The sequence below is a fragment of the Anopheles maculipalpis genome, chromosome 2RL (assembly GCF_943734695.1).
Source record: "Anopheles maculipalpis chromosome 2RL, idAnoMacuDA_375_x, whole genome shotgun sequence".
NCBI classification, from domain to species: domain Eukaryota; kingdom Metazoa; phylum Arthropoda; class Insecta; order Diptera; family Culicidae; genus Anopheles; species Anopheles maculipalpis.
In genome coordinates, this window is record NC_064871.1 from 38926858 (window position 1) to 38948505 (window position 21648).

Sequence of the window (21648 nt, forward strand, 5' to 3'; positions counted from 1 at the left end):
CAAAATGGGTGCGGAGACAAACAGCTACCCTCACGCGGTATGCATTGTAAATGGATGGATGGATGGATAGGTTCCGTACCATGAGGACAGTTTCGAACGAGTTTCGTCGTTAATGAAGAGTGTAAAATTACAAATCTAAATAAAAATTATCAACTTCTCGTCGTCGTCGTCGAGCGACTCTTTCCCTATGAAAAGAGTATGGCGTGGTAGGAACTACTGCTGTATGTTTAAATATTGATGAAACCAGAAGTCTTGCATGCTACAGACGTATTGCTATATCGCGAGTCGCGGGGCCAACTGGGTAGCATCACCCGTGTTGAATGTCTTTTAGTTAAATCAGCTCTTCTACATCTGTCGTAATGGCGGCCTACGTTGGATCCCCCTTGATCAGTCTCTCGAAACGTTACGCAAAACTGTAACGCATCTAACTGCTAGGCATTTATATTACATATGGTAGCGTATTCAATTTAAATGGTTTGTGTATGAGTGGCTAGCTATAGAAAATGGCTGATAGGCTTATTAAGAAGCAGTTGCGTCTTTAGATTATTTAAAAACAATTTTTAACATTACTGATTTTTGTTGAAAATGTGTAAAAGCAAATTTATCTTAAATCCTCAATTATTTTTTATCAAGTTGAAGTACTGCAGCTGTAGTGTGTTTAAAGAAAAATCTCGCGATACTATCATCTTTATCAATGCTCGTTTCAATGTTTGCTCTCTATAATCCACCACTATAAAAATACTCGGCACCAGTAATGTACGCCACTGGCGTCTCTTAAATTAGACGAATTTAAACCATATCTTCTAATAATGCTATGGAAGAGCTAAATTTTGCAATCATTATCTATTGCCTAGCGATGTCCTTAATGCGAATGTAGTATGCCTTGTAGGAGTATACCAAGACTATTCGTTGTGTAAAATAATTGCTAAAATGAGAGCCTATGGATGAAATAGCACCGAATTCCTTTCCTTGCAGGCCTATTAATAAACCTTTCCACTAAATGGATACGCCGCGTGTTGAGACGGTGTGCTGGTGTAGGATATGATGATGGAGAGAACCAATAAATTTATTTGCCTCTACGGCGTATTCGAAAGGACTATTGGCTTTCTTCCACCATTTGCACCATGGGATCTAGCTGCATGCGATGAAATGCTTCATGTTTAGTGTACTATTAGATGCATCTCTTTCGCTTCGTGTCCCACCGAGCACCGTCTAACTAGCACATTTTAGACACTGACGTATTTTACTACAGGCGAAAATTTAAACATTAACAGATTAATGCTCGATTTGCAACCCAGACGATCCACGCTAAACTTTCTGCGAGTCCTTCTTAGCGGCACGTTGTTTTTCCCATCGATTGACTATGGCCAACGGGTAGCAGAGAATGGCGGATAGTGTGATAAGTGCACCGGAGATGTAAAACGAAGCATCGTATGTGCCGGTCAGCTCGGTGAAATATCCTATAAAGATAGTTTCATTGCAATTGGTAAAATGTTTCGTAGTTTGGTAGCAAAACGGGGGTTGAAATATTTACCAGCGATTGGTGCTCCAAGGAACGCAGCAATGCCCTGGAACAGGCACAATATACCGAAGGCGTTGGTGAGCTTTTCCAGTCCCATCAGATCAACCACCAGAATTGAACGGAGCGCGGAGAAACATGCTGCAAAAGTTAAAGCGAATGTGTTGAGTAGTCTGTGCTAAAAAGCTGACCCTACTGATCACGTACCGATAGCGAGCCCAAAAACACCTGCATACGTAAACTGGTAGGCTTCGGTAATGTAGATGCCACTGATCATTGTAGCAATACCGCCCAGCGTGATGGCAACATTGTTCAGATGCAATGCGTTGATGTTCTTGAAGGATGTCAGCAACCCACAGACCACCCTAGCAATCGTGTTGGATATGCCTGTAGAATAAAAAAACATTGTGTTAACGATCGACAATAAGCGATCTCAAATCAAATTACTTACCAATAGCCGAAACGATGAATGTAGATACCTCATCGGCCATTCCTCCAGCGACGGCGCGTTGTTTGACGTACAGGAACGGAACGAAAAAGCCCATCATCGTGAGGAACCCACTGAAGGCCAGCATCATGAACGAGGGTGACTTCAGCAGCGACATGTCCAACATGGTAGCCAAAGTACGGCGGACCGCTTCCGGACACACCATACACTGTTCGGTTTCCGTTTCCTCAACATCGGCCTGCGTAGGCAACCGGGTCACAGACATATGGTACCCGAGCGACGTTTGCGACTTGTACTGAGGAATTCGTGCAAGGGAGCCAGTGAAGAAAATGTCATCACGATACATCGGTCGAGCACCGTCGTTAAGCGTTCGCCGTGAGCCGTGGCGCGAGCTGGCCGGTTCATTCGGCCGTCGTCCAGAGACGGTGTGGCGCCGGGTCGAAGCCGTCGTAATGGTAACTGACTGCTGTTCCGGTGACGTTAGCAGTGTGCCATTCTCTGTCTCTTCCTCGTCCGCCTCACCGACCGGATTCAGTTCGTGATGGGCCGTCGCGAAACCGTGCGCATGAATTGTATCGTCCGGTGTCATTTGTCCGGCGAGCCGTTTTTGAATCTTTTCCAACTTCTTTGTGGTGCTTTGCAGATTGTGACTAACCAGCTGGCCGGAGGTATGCGACGGTCGGCGATCGAGATTGTGCCCACTGCCCTGACGGAAGATCTCGGCAGCCGTCGGATACTGGTAGTTCGGGTTTGCTCCCATCCACGTGTTGTGCGAACTGTTCGGCATCGAGTAAGCGTAACGGCCTTCGGGCAGGGGTCTTGTGTAGACGACTGGTAAGCCCTCACCCAGCAGGATGCCCTTATCCGCTGGTGTGTCATCGTTCTTGGTAGCTGTAACCTCGGTCGGTTGAATCGGCCGGAAGATGGCACCGCACCCAATACAGAACAGTATAATGGCCGCCTGTGCGACAAGTGCACTGCGCCAACCAAGCGACTCAATCAGCATCGCGTTTACCGGAGAGAAGATGAACGTACCGACGCCAGAACCGCACAGTGCAATACCCGTAGCGACCGCGCGCCACTTTTCGAAGTAATATCCGACGGTGATGACCGAAGGGACGTAAATGAAACAAAATCCGACACCACCGACAAATCCGAACGTTACGTACAGGAACATTATGCTCGTTGCGTACTGCGACGCGAAGAATCCTAGGGCGGCCACAATCGAACCGATGATCGTCACGATCCGGAAACCCCAACGATTAGCAAGCGCACTTACGAACGGACCGGTCAGTAGGTAAAACCCACTCAGCAGCGAACTGACCAGCGCTACTTCCGCCTCACTAACGCCAAACTCGTCCCGTATCGGGCCCAGGAAGCTGCCGACGTTCATCACGATGCCATCGACGATCACGTTGCAGAAGAAGGACGCCACCATTACCAGCCATCCCCAGCCACCATCCGGAGGTACGATCAGCGTCGTTGTGGGTGGATCCTCCTTGTCCTTTGCCGTTTCACCGTTACCGTTGGCGGGCAACAGCTTTCCGGTAGCACCATTTTCCGCTTCCGGTTTGGTGGTTAGCTCGATCGTGTTCTGTGGCGGCATCTGAAGAAAGAGAATGACAGAGCGCATGAGATAAATCCCTTTAATTATAGTTTTAGTATATTAAGCGTACATTTAATGTGGAAAGTGTTCCTCAGGTTCCTTAAATGACAACAAGATATTGTTTGTACACCCTTTTCCGATAAACGTTTAAAATGTTCTGCCTACAGTAAATCATGTCCGTCGGCTTCCGACTAGGGTATCATATTACGATAGCCCAAAATGCCTACATCAATCAGCGCTTTCATCACTGTGCCTGCCTGAGTCATGACTTACCGAGAAGCCTGTCACAATCGGGATGGTTATTTCGGAACCCTGCTCGAGTCACCCCAAATTACCAAAAACTCGTGAATATTCGGTTAACCCGACACCTTCCACGGTGCGCCATAGTCTCGAGCGCTTCACGTGACGATGTTATTTCGCATATGAGACAAACAACATTGATTGCCATCGAAGAGGTGGTTTCTTCTACTTGTTCTTCCGATTCAGGAATTTATGTACAAAGACATACAACGAAACAACCGATGCTAGATATACTATACCCGGAAAGACTCATACGTTTGGGGCACCACAAGGTGTTCGATCGTTCAACTTCGGTAACTCTTCGAAACACGTTTTCTACTGCGTCTCCCGTTTGGATGCGGTACATATTTTTTATCTTATCATCCGATGCGGTGAAGGTAGCAGACGTAAAAACGTGCTCCAAATGGGCCCAGGGATTGAGGGGGGGGGGGGGGGGGCATAGGTAGCTGCTTAATATATATAATTTTTAAGATAAAAAAAACACCAACTGCCAAACCTCTGCATGATACACACACACACACACACACACACGAACCCAACCTCTTGGTGGGGTTTTTTTTATTGAGGACCGCATCATACGTTTTGGGGTGAACTTTATTTGCCCGAAAACGGAGGACGTTCACGGACGGTGGCGATTTGCGCCGTTAACTGGCGTCACACGGAAGTCGTGCGTAACCGATATCCCATGACTTGTACCGATTTCAACAGCAGGAACTGGATTATTGACTATTGCTTCGATCGATCACACCGAAATGAATAGCAGAGTGTGATGAACTATGTTAAATTAAGAATATTTCTCAAAATGCACGATGATTCATCTTAACAACTAACCAATACTGAATATCTACGAAACAAAGCCGATTGCACTTTCTGCTAACCGAAATACCTTCGGGGTTTCCCTGCTAAAACTAAATTAACCTGCTGGTCTTGACACACACCACACAAGCGCTGTTTATTCAAGCATCGCCATTTTTGCTAGGTTCGCTTGCCGAAAGACCGTTCGGAGCAGTTCCAAAAATCGAAGAAGGGTTCCCAAGCGCCGCCATTCACCGGACATTCGCTGGTCGCCAAATATGGACACCACATGTACAATTGTTGGTCCACGCCTCTCTCCAAAAACAGAACAAAACACGTAATAGCTGGTACTGGTTCGCAGACATCGTGCAGGCACGTCGGACAATGACAGGAAAATCTGCAATTCATTAAGAAACTGCGGGTAACCATACCCTTCCTTTCGTGCTTTGTTTCCTCGGAAACTTTATTTAGAAGGGCGCACACCCACATATGGTAACATAACTTCATTTCTGTTGGGTTTCTTTTACTTTTTGGAAGGAATTTAGCAACCAGAGTGGGTTAGAAAGAAAAAGTTTATCATCGTATCATTAGCGAAAGATTTATACAATTTTCCAAACGTATCGCGAAGCGCGAGGCGAGTTTTTTTTTTATTACAACACGATCACTAACGATCAGCGAGTGCAGCCATGTGTGGAGGGTTGTTTTGGTGAATTGGACAACACGAGCAGTACAATACAATAAAACATTAGAGCTTTGAAGACAGACTCACAAAATGCTTCACATAACATGTACATACCGACCGGCGTGGAAAACGGTCCGGTCTTCGGGGGTGATCACGTCCAGGCAAACTGTACCAGCAATACCACCGATCGTTTGTGGATCGTTTGTGCGAAATTACAATGCTGGACGGGGGGACTCGTTCGACCACTTTTCGCTACCAAACATCTTTGGGGTCTGTGTGTTTCCATTGCTCGATCGTTCTCTCCCTCTCTCTCTCTCCGTCTCTCTACCTTTCTCTCGCCATCGATCGGCCTCTTGAGACGGCGGCTGTTATTTGCGCACACATAACTCGCCGTCTCAAAGTCAAGGTCATACCTTGGGAGTCGCTGTACCGAACGAGGGTCCGTAGGCCCCCTGCAATGTGTTTGTTGGTACGCAACGCTTGGAAAGTGTTTGCAGGTGGAATGCGTGATAGTATACCGACTAGCGGCTAGTAATGGCACACCTGACTGTAGGTCATAGCACTCCAGTATTTTAGTTGGCGGGCTAGATGAAAGATGAGAGCAGAGAGATGAGGCTAGCTTACGTGGGACCGGTTCTAGTATGGATTGTGTAGCAAGCGCGGAGTAAATGACGTAGCCGAGACGTTCAAGTTATTAATGGATGCTAAGCAGGGTACCTTCTTACGCATCTGGCGACAAGAACTGGAGCGACACCTAAGTGAACTTCAGACCTGTTCGATAGGCTGTTGTGTTGAAGTAAAACTATTTTCGAGGGTCAAGAATTACCCACGCAACTAATCCGCTAGAGTAACATGTGAATGTTCTAGAATATTTTGTGTGTTTCAATCAAGTCTACCCCCACAGGCATACCCGATTCAGTAGGACAGCATTATCAATGTTTGGTGTGTATTAAATGCGTAACATTAACACTCGCTAATGATTATTGCTGCAGAATCATTAGCACGGATAGCAACGTGGTGGCCGATGCAGTGCAGAACTGAATCTGAGGAAAAGGGAGCAAAACGCTTCATTATCAGCGGGAGCGCCACTCGCAGCCTTGCTTATCACTGATCAACATCGAGGTGCATAGTGCAAGACAGAAAACGTGCCCAGTATCTCGGTACTACGGCGAACTGTTGACCTCTAACGCTACGCTGCTGTTTGGTGCTGTATTTTCGCCACCTGCCAGCGAAGGGAAAGTGAAGCTCACGGTCTAGGTCTCGATGAGGCGCCTAACTTCGTAACTCCGAAAGGCCAAACGCAGTGTTATGCTGCACGCAAGGGAAGTAACATTCATGAATGCTACACTAATTGTCTAGAGCTTCGGTACCCACACGAGTGCCGTTGATGCCAATGGCTGTGGATGCTCTAGGCGCAGTGGAGGTGTATTTTATGCAAACTTTAACTGAACTTGATTCTTTTAACAATTTAATGGTTTTAATTAGTTCCAGATCATTTAGACACCAGTTAGTACCTTAACCATTACTTCGTTTTTTGAAAGTTTTTTAATAAAATTCTGAATGTTCAATGCTATTTTCTGAAACCTTCAACGAGCTATCTTTTCTCGGTAAACTCTACTTTGCACAGCTGCACATGTACCATAGCGTCGTTCGCTGACATTATGTTTGGAGGAGACGTCATACCTCGTTTCATGTGTTCCCATCGTTTTAACCGTTTTTTTGGTCAATAACGAGAGTCTCGATACAAACAGAGCAAAAAGAGACATTTTGGAAGGAATGTAAAAATCGCTTCGAGACTAACACACACACACGCACACACTCATGACCCATGACGATCACACAATACGTCTCCATTATATTTTTTGTCACAGTGTCTTTAAACAGTCCAACCCACATTAAACTTCCGCCCTGTTTTCTAACCCCACACCATGCATCCATGTCGTATCGGGAGTAAGTCCCTAGTGCACACGTTTTCTCGCTGCCCCTTTTGGAGACGATTTACGCACGTGGTAGAAATCTTACATGTCTGCCTCAAAGACTTTACGACCAAAAACCAGAAAAAAAACGCACACACACACACACACACACACACGCACGCACAAAAGTAACGAAAAACACATTCCCTTGTACAATTGGGCCCACCCAACATATGGTAAATAAACTTACCACGCTGCTGTATCAGCAAATGTGGCTGGCTTCTGGCGATCGTTCAAAAACGGGGAAGTTCGTACGGCGGCTTGGTCGTGGTTTACTTTTTTTTTTGTTGGAAGACTAGCTGTCGTCGAACTTTCTGGAGGTTAAACTTTCGCCTTCCCAAAAGCGACACGATCGCCGAAAGAAAAACTAAAATTCCGGATATCCAAAATGATCGCGTAGGCCGCACGTCGTCGAACGTTCACAACACTGCGAATCACACTGTGGGTGAGAAAGTATCGATTTTGTTGGTTTGTATTTTAAGTGCACTGATTTTTAAATTATTCTTTTATGGTTAATGATCCTAAAAGCTTCACTTTTGTTTGGTTTTATGAATTACTTTGCTTCAACGCACGTTCACTGATGCCTGGGCGCCTAGTAGCATTGGACTAAAAAAGCGCAACACCGATCGATGTACGATGGCGATAGAAGATGGAAATTAGTTCTTCTTTTTGTCGTTCACCGAAAAAACACGTTTCTAGGCATGCTTTTAGCGTTCGATTTGTGTTCGGTATGTGTGTTTGCTGCATACGATCACTTATGATGACGATTTACGCGCCTGTTTTTGATCACATCAACATTAGCTCCGTTTTTGTATATAAATTTACTTATCATTTAAATACTTTTCGTAGTTGCGTTGAAGTCTATAACACCCAGAAAATGTAGAACGAAATATGGATTTTCAGTTAATTATAAAACGTTGAACTAAAGACACTTTACGTGATGCACTTTGAGTTGAAATATAATAATTCAATATGGCTTTTAAACCACTCGTTTATGAATCGTAACACCACTTTACTCTTGTAAATCCCATATAAGAAGCAAAACCATCAAAACCCCAAACCTTAAGCTGATAACAGGTTCACGGACGGCGTCACGCACCGGAGGGTCTTATTGCTTTTAATTTTAAATATATTCCCACCATTTATATTCTAACTATTGATAACGTTCAAGAGTATGGAGCTCACTTTATTTTGCATGACTATCATTTGATATTGAAATGCTTTTATTCCCTAAGAAAAATCATCACGATCGAATACGATCAACACGAAAAGCAACAATTTCAAGCGCACTATGGGTTGGTCGGTGGATAAAACACTACAGTCACTTGTTCGTAGTGTACTTTTTCGGTTAATTGGCACACAATTCAAATTACACTACTATTCTTCATGAGTTTTAATGTACAATAATCACACACACAAGCACACCAACCTTTTTTTTCAAACTAGAAAACAATCGTACAGCGATCGCGATCGTACAGAAAACCCAAAAGCTCGGTAAACGGGCGAAAACAAAAAGCTCAAAAGCCGGACCGGAAAACTTGTCCGACCGCGTAGCAAAAACGAACGACGGTGATGTTGCTTCGCTGGCGGCCAAAACCGAAGTGCGGCAACGGCATGATCTGCCCATTCTAAAATGGTACAGTGAGATTAAACGCGGGTACGATGGGCACGGCCCGCACGCACGCACACACCGATCCGTCTTCGGCTGGGCTGAGGGTGGTGCTGCCGGGCAGTGAGCAGTGCTCACGGTGGAGTGTTTGCCCGGTTGCAAATGGTGCGCTATGTTGAATTAATCAACAATTTTACTTATGTTGTTTTCTACGTCGTTTTCGGGTTTCCATTTCGTTTGCGGTCGATGCTGATTGTTATCGGTGTAAGCATCGTTGTGTGGTTGTTTTGTTTCTTTCATTTGTTTTGATTTTCTTTCAGCTTTGAAACAATTTGCGTTACTGGGCATCGTTGCATATTTTTTTAAATTTTCCTTTTTACTCATGATTTTAATAAAGTTTATTTAATAGCATCGCATGTTTTGAGCATTGAAACATATCTAAGTTTTGCAATAACATCGCATATGATGCTTTTTGCGCAATAAGATCACTAGTTTATGGTTTTTCGATAATTTATAGTTTAAAGTTTTTTTTAAATGTACAATGTAGTAACAAGGTATCGAACCCTATTTGCGGAAACTAAATTATCAGTTATCGTTTTTATTTACATTGTAAAAAGTTCAATTAAATTCTTGAAGCAGGATGTTTACAACATAATCAAAAATTATTTGTCATAATATTTCCGTTGACAGTAATCTGCTTGGTCTAAAAACATCACACTATTGAAATCATTTTGCTCCAAAATTTACAAATAAACACGAAATAAAAATAACTCCTCCATAAAACCGTTCCATTAAGGGAAGGTGTAAATTGTGGGTTATAAAGCTGTAACCATCGCCCTTCGACTGCAGGCTTTTTTTTCGGGTTTCATAAAAAAAACTTTATTGCAAAATTTAAGAAGAAGCCGCAACCTTCTGCACACCAAACGTACGCTTGCAAACTATCATCGTCATCATCATGATCATCGTCATCATTCACCACAGTGGCCAATAGAGGAATGCGGTCCCGAGAGCGCGACCGATGAAACGAAAACAGGAAAGTGCAGCACAAGGCAACGGCGAGGAATCTGAACGAGAAGGCAAAACGGAAAATTGAAGATAGCGAACGCAAAACGTTTGAGGCGTCCTCCGTTGGCCGGTACGCACACAGGAGAAATTGGACAAACGCGAACGGACGCGAGGCAAGAATGTTACAAGTTCTGTGTTGTCAATATATCTATCTACGTGCTGCGGCTCGGGTGGCCGAAGAAATGACAGCCGGAGCAGGAAGATGCGGGCCGGCGGCGTGCCTTGAATGAAAATAAAGAATCGAACCTGCACCCGTTTCCTGGAACGGGGCATGTAACAGGGCAGAAAAGACGGCGCGGGCGGTGATCAAGTGAGGCAAATGGGTGAGCGTAAGGAAAAACTGCAAAAAAAAAAAACGTGCAGAAGACCGGCCGGAAAAGTAAAATGAAACAAAGATAAAAGGCGATAAAAGGCGATGTAAGAAAACGCACATCGGACCGATCGTACGACGAGCGAATCAAAACAGAGGAGAAATGAAAAGGAAAACAAAACCGAATGGTTAAAGGAATCTTATGAAACGGCTGTTGGAAACTTTATTGACTTATGCTACGAATGTGCAACAGCACATTGCAGAATTATTCTTTCTGTATTTTGCAGCAAATTAGTTTTAAATGCTGTGGACGTCAGTCTATCTTCAGGAATTGTAAATCAACTTGATAAAGCATTTAATAGATAAGTTTATTTTAAGATATTGTACAGGTTATTTTGATACATTATATTTTGGTATTTAGTAATTAAATTAAACTTCTAGAATAGTGCAATATTTGAAAAAAATTCAAACAATCCAAATCTTCAATAACAAAAAGCATCTCAAATAATCTTCCCAGCGACGAGAGTACGGCAAACAATGATCCTCGGGCGCCATCCACCGACCTCATTCATGCGCAGCTTGTGCAAATTGTATCTCGTACCACGTTTGGCCGTCCCTCTTCCACGGGAATCTTCTTCTGAGCTTCTTTTTTTTTACTATCTTTCTGTTCTCAGCCCACACTGAAGGTACCAGGGACAGAGAAGAATACCCAGAATCGGAACTCGTCTATTTTTAAAGTGTCCCTTTTTTCTGTTGTTGCTTCGTATCATCTCGACCTTTCCGGGGCCCAAACCTGTCATGGAAAAGTACTCGGATACATTCCAATCATCAGGTTCTACTGGGCTGTCGCGGGCTGGGCACGATAGAATGAGACCCAAAGAAATCTCACAGAATAAGAGCGCATGCAGTTTTTTTTCTTTTTGTTTCTATCCGCCTATTTATTGGTTTGCTTCTGTAACGGCCACATGTGTTTTTCGCCGATTTGCTAATCGGCAGTGTGGCAGAAGAAGATCTCTTCGGTATTGCTTAGCTACCACCGCTGCGGATGGTGTGCAAGTGCTGCTGCAGTGGTGTTGCGTTTGTTGCAGCCCGCAGAACAGCGGAGTCTATTTTTGTTACGAACGTGTGTGACACGCACATGCATCGCTAGTGAGGGTACAGATTTAGTGTTTTAGTACTATATTTAGACAAATGCAACCAACAGTAGGTGTGAGTGTGTAGAGCGTATCTTGAGAACGAAAAAAGGGGAAAGTAAATGTGTGGTTTTCCTCCCCAAACGATCGTAATTCGGATCGGATTTAAATAATTCCATAAAGGGGGTTCCATTGAAATACAAAAAAGTTGCTGTAAATGATTGCTTTAAAGATTGATTTCATCTTTTAGTTAGTTATATGATCGCATCGATTGCAGTGTTTAAACGTCAGTTTCTGAAGGCCCAAAAGAAACTTCCTTCCCCTGATGGTGAAGGAACGCTAACTATTTGCTTCCTTCGATTCCGAATTCGATTTCATCGCCTTTGAAATGAAACGAAACCGAAGCTTTAAACATGAATGGTGCTGTAATGTGGTTTTTATACTGCTTTAACCGTACTGACTACGACCAAAAAAAAAAAAACACACGTTGTTCTGCGATGGGTGTTTTAATTTTCCCAGATTAGAAAGCCAATAACTTTTGATCTGCCCGTCATATCAGTATGAAAATTTAAAAAAGGATGAGACTATTTGTTGTCTAACTAACAAAATTTAGCTGAGAATTTTTAAAATTCTTCTTCTATTTATTTTCCGCTTCCAAAGCGGTAAAAACTTTACGTCTACGGTGCCGCATGAAGCGCGAAACATACTTTTTGTATAGATTTACGCATTTTTTATTTTATAGAACCGATGGGCGTATTTCAAGGTAAAAGGCACATAATTCAGCTAAAAGACATCATCAAGCTAATTTTACTTTTTTCATAAAAAAGGATAATTATTATTTATGGTGAACCGAGCATGCCCGGGATAAGGCAAAGCATAAGGAGGAAATGGCTTACGAATAATGTTTATTGTTTCAGTTACATTTGGTGTTGACAATACGGCTACGTGCTGTCATATTTAACACTGAAAATGTTATTTATGGCAAATAAAAAAGTAGATTAATTATTGATGATTCTTCCAACAGTTTTTCTGGTTCGAAATAATTCAAATCAAAGGCTTATTACTCAGTTATGATTAATTAAATCAATTGCTCCAGCACATTTGAAGAATGGCAAAATGTCCGTTGCCCATATTTGTATGCTGATCGTGCATTGAATCTAAAACACTCCCGTTGCAAAAAAACAAACAAAAAATACCATTCAGCTGCAGAGCACAGCAGATTGGTTAGCTAGGAATGTGTTAATAAGTATTAAAGCCAAAGAGCGAGCATAAGTATAATCCAATCATTTGAAAGTTTATGAAAAAATTTAATAGAATATTATAAACATGAGAGATTTGAAGTCATATGCTGGCTTCAATTTACTAAATTACAAAATCCTTAGAAAATAAACTTTTACGACTGATTTAAGCAAAATAAGTTTGACACCACAAATCCCGCCAATTTTTAAAAAAATCTTTGATTAATGATTAATTGGTTATCTTAGATATAAGGAGTTTTCAGCTATAGAAGCAAAAAATAAATAAATAATTTTCAAAATTCTTAACTAAGTGTAGTTCGTTAGAAAATAAATAACCTTCCATGAAAATGACGACAAGTAGTTCAAAGTAAATACGACGAGTAGATCAAAGGATACAAGCTTTACAATCTGAAAATAGCTAATTCACATACAAAAGGTATGACCTACCCGTGTAGGCGCTCGTAGATGTAAGGATTATCAATCGAAAAAAGCGAAAGAAACAAATATTTAAAATCATTTCAAAATTCATTTCTGCACGAAAAAGGTGAAAAAAAAATGGTCTAGATATTCCATAAATTTCATGTTTGTACGTCTTCCCTATTAAAAGCCAGGTAAGCGGTCATTGGCAATAGGGTTAACTCAGATACCATTAAATGTGAATTTCTGCCAATTTGGGCATGTACAGGAATGGTTTATAGCATGAAGACAAAACCAGCCAACCAGCTTTACATCCCTGCAATTAATCTGTTTTCGCAAACAAGCTACGTTTCAATCTAATTGACCATGAAAGTGGTCTTAACGTGTGAAGCAAATTGGTATGCGTATGTTTAAAAGACCTATCAATCGATCAGTTGCCTTATCAGGTTTTTAATGTGATCCTAAACTCTCGTTCACCTTTTAGTGAATTAAGCGGACGGAGGAACGTAACACCTTGAACAAGAAACGAACCATGGGCACTGCTAGCTAATTTTCAATTCATACACAAACATTAATCACCTAGCCAAAATACGCACAAAAAAGCAGCTTTTTGAACCCATGAAAGCCCAATATGAGGGAAGGAAGCAGACATTCCTTCCACAATTAACCGGAAGCTGTGCGAGACACGCCGTACGGTCAGCTTAAAATGCGTATGTAAAACAAATGTTTCGTGGTGTTGATCGCACGGTGACGCGGGTTTGCGCTGAGTTTTGGTACTAATTTGACAAACAAACAAACGGGTGGTATATGTGTGACAATCGTTAGGAAGTAGCTACCGGTTTGTGTTCTATCTGGCACGACTAATGAAACGAGTATTGGCCCCACCAGAAATTGTTGTATTTTAAGAAAGTTTTATTGAGTAACAAAAACGGTTTTAAAATCTCAAAAATGGATATGTTCACTAATTGCGTACTAAAGACAATGTCACAAAGACTGTAGACGCTCAGTTGCAACATATTAATGTGACACAAACGGGACCGCTTCGGCGGGAGACAAAGATCTTGATCCAAATCTTCTCCTGCCCGGTACTGTGTCAAGTTTATTATAATAAAGCTGATAGTAGGCTCGCACGTCACTATCACTGTGTCCTCTCTTCCGACAACCAGCAAGATTTATGAGTGAAATCAAACAAAAACGAAAGTAAAACGCCCGGCGACTGAATGCACCGCAATAATCTGCTACTGAACAGTTTGTCTAGGGAAACCCTTCGTCGGTCTCTAATTGCCGTCAACTCAGGGTGAGGTCTGCCGGTGCACAAACAACGCACGCGGCAATATCAGTTTGCTTACGACAGCTCGCATTGTCTTACGGGGCGAAAAAGGCATTCCAAGTCAGCAGAGAGATGATAACAGGCACCACCATTATCACTAACCGGGGCGATCTTTCCGCATCGACGAATCGGGTCAGCTGATCAGCGCGCGTCCAAAAGACATCAGCTCCTTCAGTCAGCTCAGCGCGTCCCTTCCCTAATGCAATCGTTCTAATGAGTTGAACACATTCCTCTCCGTTCGCAGTACATGGGATGGGCCGGTACATACAGGACCATGGCGGAAGCGGACCGGTTCGGACTGATTGAGGCCGAAAAATAAAGCTGTCCGCGGCGCTTACAGGATGCCGGATGAATTCGTTTTAATCGTCCTCATAAGTCGATTAGGGTAAGCCAACAAGTGCTGCCACATTTTCATCAATCTTATCAACCTACTGCTGGATGGGCTGGTGGGCGATGGAGAAAGGAAATCATAAATAAACAGCGATCGGCAATCCATCTACATACAAGCGAGGGGAAAAAAGGGGGCGACGCGCGATCATGCGCGGTGTATTAGAACGTGTTGATAAGACTAAGCGGCTAAGTAGGAAAATATGTTTACCACACTTGGTACGATTGGTGATCGATAGGATGACGGTTTAAGATCGCGTTCTAGTTAAAGTGCTCAAATATTGCCTGACTACTTCAAGATTTTAAAACATTTGTTCTCGTAGCAAAATGGTTTTAATGATTTTCTGCGCTGCTGGTAGAAGTTTGTGTACTTGACACAGGTCTTTGCTGACTAAATTGTGTGTCTTTTAACTGATTTTTTCTGGATGTTATAACACATTGATTCCAATGAATCGTAGCAAGCCTTAAATGCCATGTCACACATTGATCTTAACTACAAATGATTAGAAAATATACTTAAAATTTTTCCGAAACTTCAGTGAACTATTTTAGTGACCCCGGAACGAATTTCACTCCTATTTTTCGTATTGTTCATTGAACCACCCGAAGAAGTCGTGCCATCTGAACGGGGCCACAACAACGTCATTGCCATATTTTGTGAATGTGTGCCGACCGATCTCTCTCGATCTCTCTCTCTGTCGGTCCACCCTCCCAAGGCAATCCAGAGTGGGAAACTTGCTCGTTTGCTACAGTTATTAGCAGTTATCCTCGTGTACCTTTTTATACGCCGCGTGCAATTCCAATCAGCGGCATCAGGCTCGCGACCTGAGCAAAAGAGAGAGAGAGAGAAGGAGTGCACACTTCCTGAGCCCGTGTGGTTTCGTACGATCGATCCCCGCACTCATTTAGAATTCCGTGTTTCGTTCCGGTGATTTTAACAACAAGAAAACAACAAAATATAATAAACACACCAACACCACCCATTTTTCGTAGTAGTGTTTTTAGTGCAACGCGAGCTCCAAAAAAAGCTCTGCACGATCCGGGGCAGCGTTACGTAACGCCGCTATGACAGTCGGTTCGTTCATGACCGGCCATGACTGCGGGAGGATTGAAAAACGGATTGGCAAAATGTTGATTTACGTCGAGTCGAGTCGCGAGTAGTTTTGGACACGTGACATGGTACGAATTGATTAAGGGAAGCTTTTTCTTCATGCTTTTGCTACTTCTTCTCTAAAGGATTCAGAGGAGGTTTCAATGCGAAAAAAAAACGATGCTTTGGGATTAAGCTTTTAGTTGAGGTTAGAGGGTTAGAGCAGGAATTAGATTTTGGAGAGTAGCGGGGTCTTTTTTTCTGTTCTTTCCTTTTACCAATCCAAACCCCGCTCACTGGCCATTATTGTGAACGTTGTGAGTAATAAAAATTCGACGCAATAAATTTCGACACGTTCACTTTAACGCCCCAGTCCGTTACATTTTTTTTTGTTTCGCTGTTTTGTATTTCCCTTTTTGCGATCGTTTGCCGTTTCGCCTTCAGACAATATATCCCACAAGGTTTTTGTTTCTTCCTTTTTTTTTTGCCTACTGGTTGCTGATATTTTTTATACGTATATTTTTGTTTTGCCCCCTTGATTTAGGTAGATCGTGGACCGGTCCACCCCGGGAAAGTACGTACCTCATCATTGACTTGACCAGTTCGACGCCAGCATGGGAACAACAACAACAACCATTTTTGTGATCGTCATCATGTACGTTGCGATGCCTGGTACAATTAATACTACGATCGATCTGCTGGCACTGCACTTTTGTGCAACAAGTCGCCCAAGTTCGTTCAAAAAGAAGAGCAACGAAGAAAAAAACGCATTTAATTGCTGTCCAAAGTGACACGAAAAAGGGCAAAGCCCTTCCAGGCGGACACTGTCCGACAAAGCACCATTTCATTTCATCCACAAGACTGGGTTAATCTTACCAACTCGTCTGGAGTTCCGTTAATTGCGATCATAAAACATGGCTCCTCCGCAAAAGATCATCTTGGGCACCTTCTCAAACAGAGATCGGTAAATCACATTGACATGCTCACCAGTACCGCATAGATGGACCGTTACACACTTAAACATGCGCACAGTCAACGTTCTAGCGCGTTATCTTATCGTGTCAAGTTCAAAGATCCTGTCGTGTATTGAAGGAGGCAGAACAGCTGTGTTTGTGTTGAATTTGATAGCTTAACACACCCCAAAAAGTTTTTTACACTTTATTTTGACCTCCAGATGACGATGACTGTCTCCTGGAGCCAACGTAAGTCCACAAAATATGTCGTTAATATGTAAAATTACTAGCTTAAACCGTTTATTTTCAAATCAAACTATCGTAAAACTCGAAGGTCCATATCATAATAAATTATTATTAAAAAACAATTCTTGTGTTTTTCACACAATAACACACAATGCAAGATAAATAATAGAATAATTCAAAAAACTTTTCAAACCTTTAGAATTTTTGAAAGCTAGTGTGCTGTAAAAACGCCTAAAAGTATACAATCGTGAGACATGTTCGAAATTGTGGTTCATTTTCGTTCCTAACCCTTGTGGTTCCAGGTGTATAGCATTTAATACATGAAATTTAGAAAAGATATTTTACATTAATAAAATTAGTAAAATCTTTGGAATTAAAAATGAATATTTTTTTGTATGATTTGCAGTTTTGGATTTTGCATTGTACAGTACAGTTGTTTTCTCATCCACAAGCTATTCGCTTGAATTAATTGCTATATCAGAGCAGTCAGAGTCCACAGGACACTTTCAGCCCACCAAGTTGATTTTTTTGTATGGAACAATTTATTTTCAAATAACGATTTTTAAATGATCTGGTTCGTTTTGAACGCGTTTGCAGATATCCTTCTAGTAAGCTGTAGTTTCAATCTGTAGTTTTCTATTAAATATTTTGATAATGTTAGAAATCCTATCTAACCAATCTAATTTACCGTTTTTGTAACAAATTGGTTTCTTTACAATATGTACAGCATTAAATCTCCTGTCCATTCAGATAAAATCGGAAATAAGACTTTTAGATTTAAGGTCTTCCTGATTTTTCTGAATCTGAATCCTGATAAGAAGGATCCAAGCTTCCCTGTGATGCTGTGCTGTGGCGAGTGGTTAAAGATCAGTTTGAGTAATTTATGTTTAATTTGATGTGCAACAAGCATACTCCTGCTGGAACATGACCCCCAGATGTTGGATGCGTACAGAATTATAGAGAATATCAATATAAATAAGTTTACTTTATATTATTAGAAAGGACCGTCGCTTGATGAGAGGATATAGTTGCTTTCTATGGTGAGTGTTCTACAGTAGTGATCCTTTTTGAAGGCCAGATTGAATTCTTGCATATAGAGAAGAGCTATATAAAATTGCAGCGATATTTTCATAAAGTGCAAGATTATGTTGTTTTGAGGTTAAAACATCAGCAGTGTAGCAGTTGTACAGGAGAAGTCTGTGAAACACCTGCACTGTTGGCAATTGTACTGCAATTGTATGATCCGTATCCGATAGCTGAACAGCTTTGGCACTGCTAAGATTTATCGCGTCTTGTTAAATAGTGTTGCCATCTCACGCTAGAGTAATAGAAGTACTTGATCGGCTGTACCTTATCGAGGGTCGCAATTCCCTTTTAGAAAGAAACCACGAATAGTTTGGATTGGATGGTGTCTTTAAAACAGCGCCAGTTTCTCACATCTAGCTCACACACTTCCAAGGGCTGCAAAGCTCGTTCGTCGAAGTAGAACCTTTAAAACCTGAAAAGATGTATCCGTGATCATTATCTTTCCGCGTTTAGCAGATTACTCTACAAAAATTATTTGCATCCAACTCGTCTCGTTCAGTTCAACTGCAGCGCAGAGAGAGCTGTACTGTCATTCGTTTATCTCACGCACCGTCGATGGTGGTGCTCTTATTACCTACAAAATCAGCATGAGGTATGAACTCGATGCTTCTTTTCTTCAAGTATGATAGCGTTGTCGCTAGATTGCGTGATGCGACACGTTGGCGAATAATCTTATTCTTAATTTCTTAATCATTAGATGATTTCGAACCCGCAAATCTGGGCAGTTAACCGACTTGCTGCCTAAGGTAAAGCAGGATACAACATTTATCAGTGTCTTTCAGACCGGACAGATGCACACACTTGTGCCTCTTGGTCGGCATACACAAGGAGAGGCTCCCAAGGTATCACTCCCAAGGCAGTGTCGATATGAACATCATCTAACAATAACATCTTGCGCAGTAATTTCACGACTTACAGCTACTATACAGAAGATTGTGATGATAGATTCATTGTATATTTCCGAATCAATACGGTTGTGTCATCAAAAACTCATTTTTAACCCATACAAAAGATACAACACTCGAGAGATCATCTCGTGACCCGGTTGCAATTGCATTTATAATCAACTTTATTTCATTAACATTGTTGTCTGTCTCCTTTGTTCGTCTGTGGGTACGGCTGTGTTCCTTAAATCGTTTAGATAATTCTGTTCTGCTTTCTTTGCTGGTTTGCTAGAAAGATAACCATTTGGTGCCGGTGGCTTAACCTTTTCCGTTACTGCTAATATACGTTTAGAAAGAGATGGAACAGCCCGATTTTGATGTTTTGGTTTGAGCACCTAACTTTTGGAAGTGAACGTTTGCGAATGCGTTGTTTGGAAAAGCTCTTAAACGCAACGGCTTTGCTTGTTTGTCCAGCTCATCTGAAGAGTAATAGTTACTTCAAATGAAAATGGTATATCTAAGTATACTTGCCTATTAGTGGAAAGAGAGGCAAAGAGAGAAAGAGAGAATACAATAAATGTATGCACAAAAATGCATTTCATTGTAATATATAAGCTTCCTGAAAAAATGGGCATTTTACTCGACATTTTTTTTTTTTGCTTTGTTTTGCTCTCTGATATGTAATAATTTGAAGTGTTAACGACGGCGTGTTCATATACTAACGCAATGCATTAGATGTTGGAAATGTACGCCTTCATAAGAGTAATATAAAAATGCCATACCGGTCACCTAACCAGGCACAAAAAAGTGTTCAAAGTTCCGTAAAAAGTATGTTAACTTTAACAAAAACTTATTTCCACATTAGCTCTTGTTTGTCGAAGTGAACTTCCCCAGAAGAAAAAATGACATCGGAATTGTTGTGGGTACATGTTCGCACAGTCGCACATTGATGTTGTGCTAATCGATTTCATGTTTACATTTATCTTATCGCTACAATATAAGGAAAGAATCCGTTTTAAAATCTGCATTCGAACCGTACATCGAACAAAAGTTTGCTGCTCAAACCGCACGCACCAACGTACCTACACCGTGAACATTGTTTCCAATCAAGCGCACACATTATTAACAAAATCATGTCTCGTGGGTTGCAACATGTCCTTAAATTATAATTTCACCACAAAAATGGCATCGAATCGCCAACGGTCGGTCGGTTGGTTAATTTGTTGCTTTCTGTTTGTTTTAGACGGGATGCATTCTGCGTTTTCTTTATTGTGAAGCAAAAAAGCTCGTTTTCTGTACCGGTGTGCGGTGTTGCGGTAGGTTTAGTGATGTGTCGGATGTGTCTTCATTTGTAGCTAAGCAACCATTCGTTATTATCAGCCTACTCGTTTCTTGTTCCTCCATGTTCAGCCATTTGTAAGTTTGTTATTGATTCCTATTACTTTAGATTTGTTTTTTTTTATATATGCTATTAAGGTATTCTTTCCTCCTTCGTTTGTTTTTCCTCGGCTGGCTAAGCTAATATGGCCATTTTGTTATGCAGCAACAGGTAGGGGTTAAACGCCCTGAACGCTGAATGTGGCTAGAACGTAACTGGGACTCCGTTCACTAGAGTTACCATTCATGCTTTCCATTCGTTCATTTCCTATTATATGTATATTTATATACAACTCATAAGAAGCTAATACTCATTTGTTTTCTGTTTTATTACACATTTCACAACACTACCTTAGGGACTGTTGAGTTCACGCGCGAGCAATTTACATGGTATGTGGACAGTTCTGTTTTTGTGTTGTTTGAACTAATTTGAAAAAAAAAACCCTTAAAATCTCTGTCCCTTTCGGAAATCGCCCGTTCATTCTCGTATCTATTGAATATATCTGTGTACGTTTGTATCTGCATCTGTGTTTGTTTGTGTGTTGCGTGAATGTAAGTGAGCTTCATTAGTAAATAGAGGTTGGCTGGCCTGTTGCTCCTGCTTCCTTTCCATTAAGCACTGCGCTGTTGTGGTTATGGCTTGTCTGTACTACTGGCTAAGCAAATTGGTAGAGATTTAAGAGCCTGCCTTAGTAGCATCGTAAGGTGTGCTAACACATTATTTTATCATTTCTTCTCCCTAAATTCATTGCGCAGAACGCAATGTCTCCTAAGTACTGTGTACTATTACTACCAACAATTTAACAACAATGTGAGAAAATCAGTAAGAAAATGGCCACCAGAATAGAGAAAAAACATCCTAACTGTGAATTAAGTACGATCGAGCATCGTACAAGCGTGTCCGTGTAACAAAGTAACAATGATGCAAAAATGTTGGAAAAAAAAATAAGCAAAGGAAAAAGTAACAGAACGAATCAAACAAATCATTAAAAGAAAGTTAAAATTAAATAGTCACTTTCCGCCGCCGCTACTGTTGCGCCATGTTACGCGATACTCGTTTTGTTTGCGTTTTTTGTTTTGTTTTAATGCTTTACACCTACTCTTTGCACACATTTCAACACATTCATTCTCTTTGTTTCGTATCTTACTATGAAACTATCTTTTTTTTTGTTTTTTTTTCTCTCTCGACTAGGTTTC

General features: G+C 41.6%; 1 protein-coding gene across 1 annotated transcript; it reads right to left on the bottom strand.

Moving 5' to 3' along the window:
• Positions 1-1236: 1236 nt before the first annotated feature.
• Positions 1237-7551, bottom strand: LOC126557303 (monocarboxylate transporter 9). Its single transcript, XM_050213023.1, has 5 exons — positions 7517-7551; positions 1971-3573; positions 1727-1906; positions 1535-1660; positions 1237-1460 (listed from the first exon to the last, which is right to left on the bottom strand). Exons 2-5 carry the CDS (start codon positions 3571-3573, stop codon positions 1309-1311), a joined length of 2061 nt encoding a protein of 686 aa, XP_050068980.1. The 5' UTR covers positions 7517-7551; the 3' UTR covers positions 1237-1308.
• Between the last annotated feature and the right edge of the window lie 14097 nt (positions 7552-21648).

Excerpts from the sequence above, each read along its gene's own strand:
- LOC126557303 (XM_050213023.1), bottom strand. The coding sequence starts at position 3,573 with ATGCCGCCACAGAACACGATCGAGCTAACCACCAAACCGGAAGCGGAA. Across the intron at positions 1,907-1,970 it reads ATTCATCGTTTCGGCTATTG|GCATATCCAACACGATTGCT; the intron begins GTAAGTAATTTG and ends TTTATTCTACAG. Across the intron at positions 1,661-1,726 it reads TGTTTTTGGGCTCGCTATCG|CATGTTTCTCCGCGCTCCGT; the intron begins GTACGTGATCAG and ends TAACTTTTGCAG.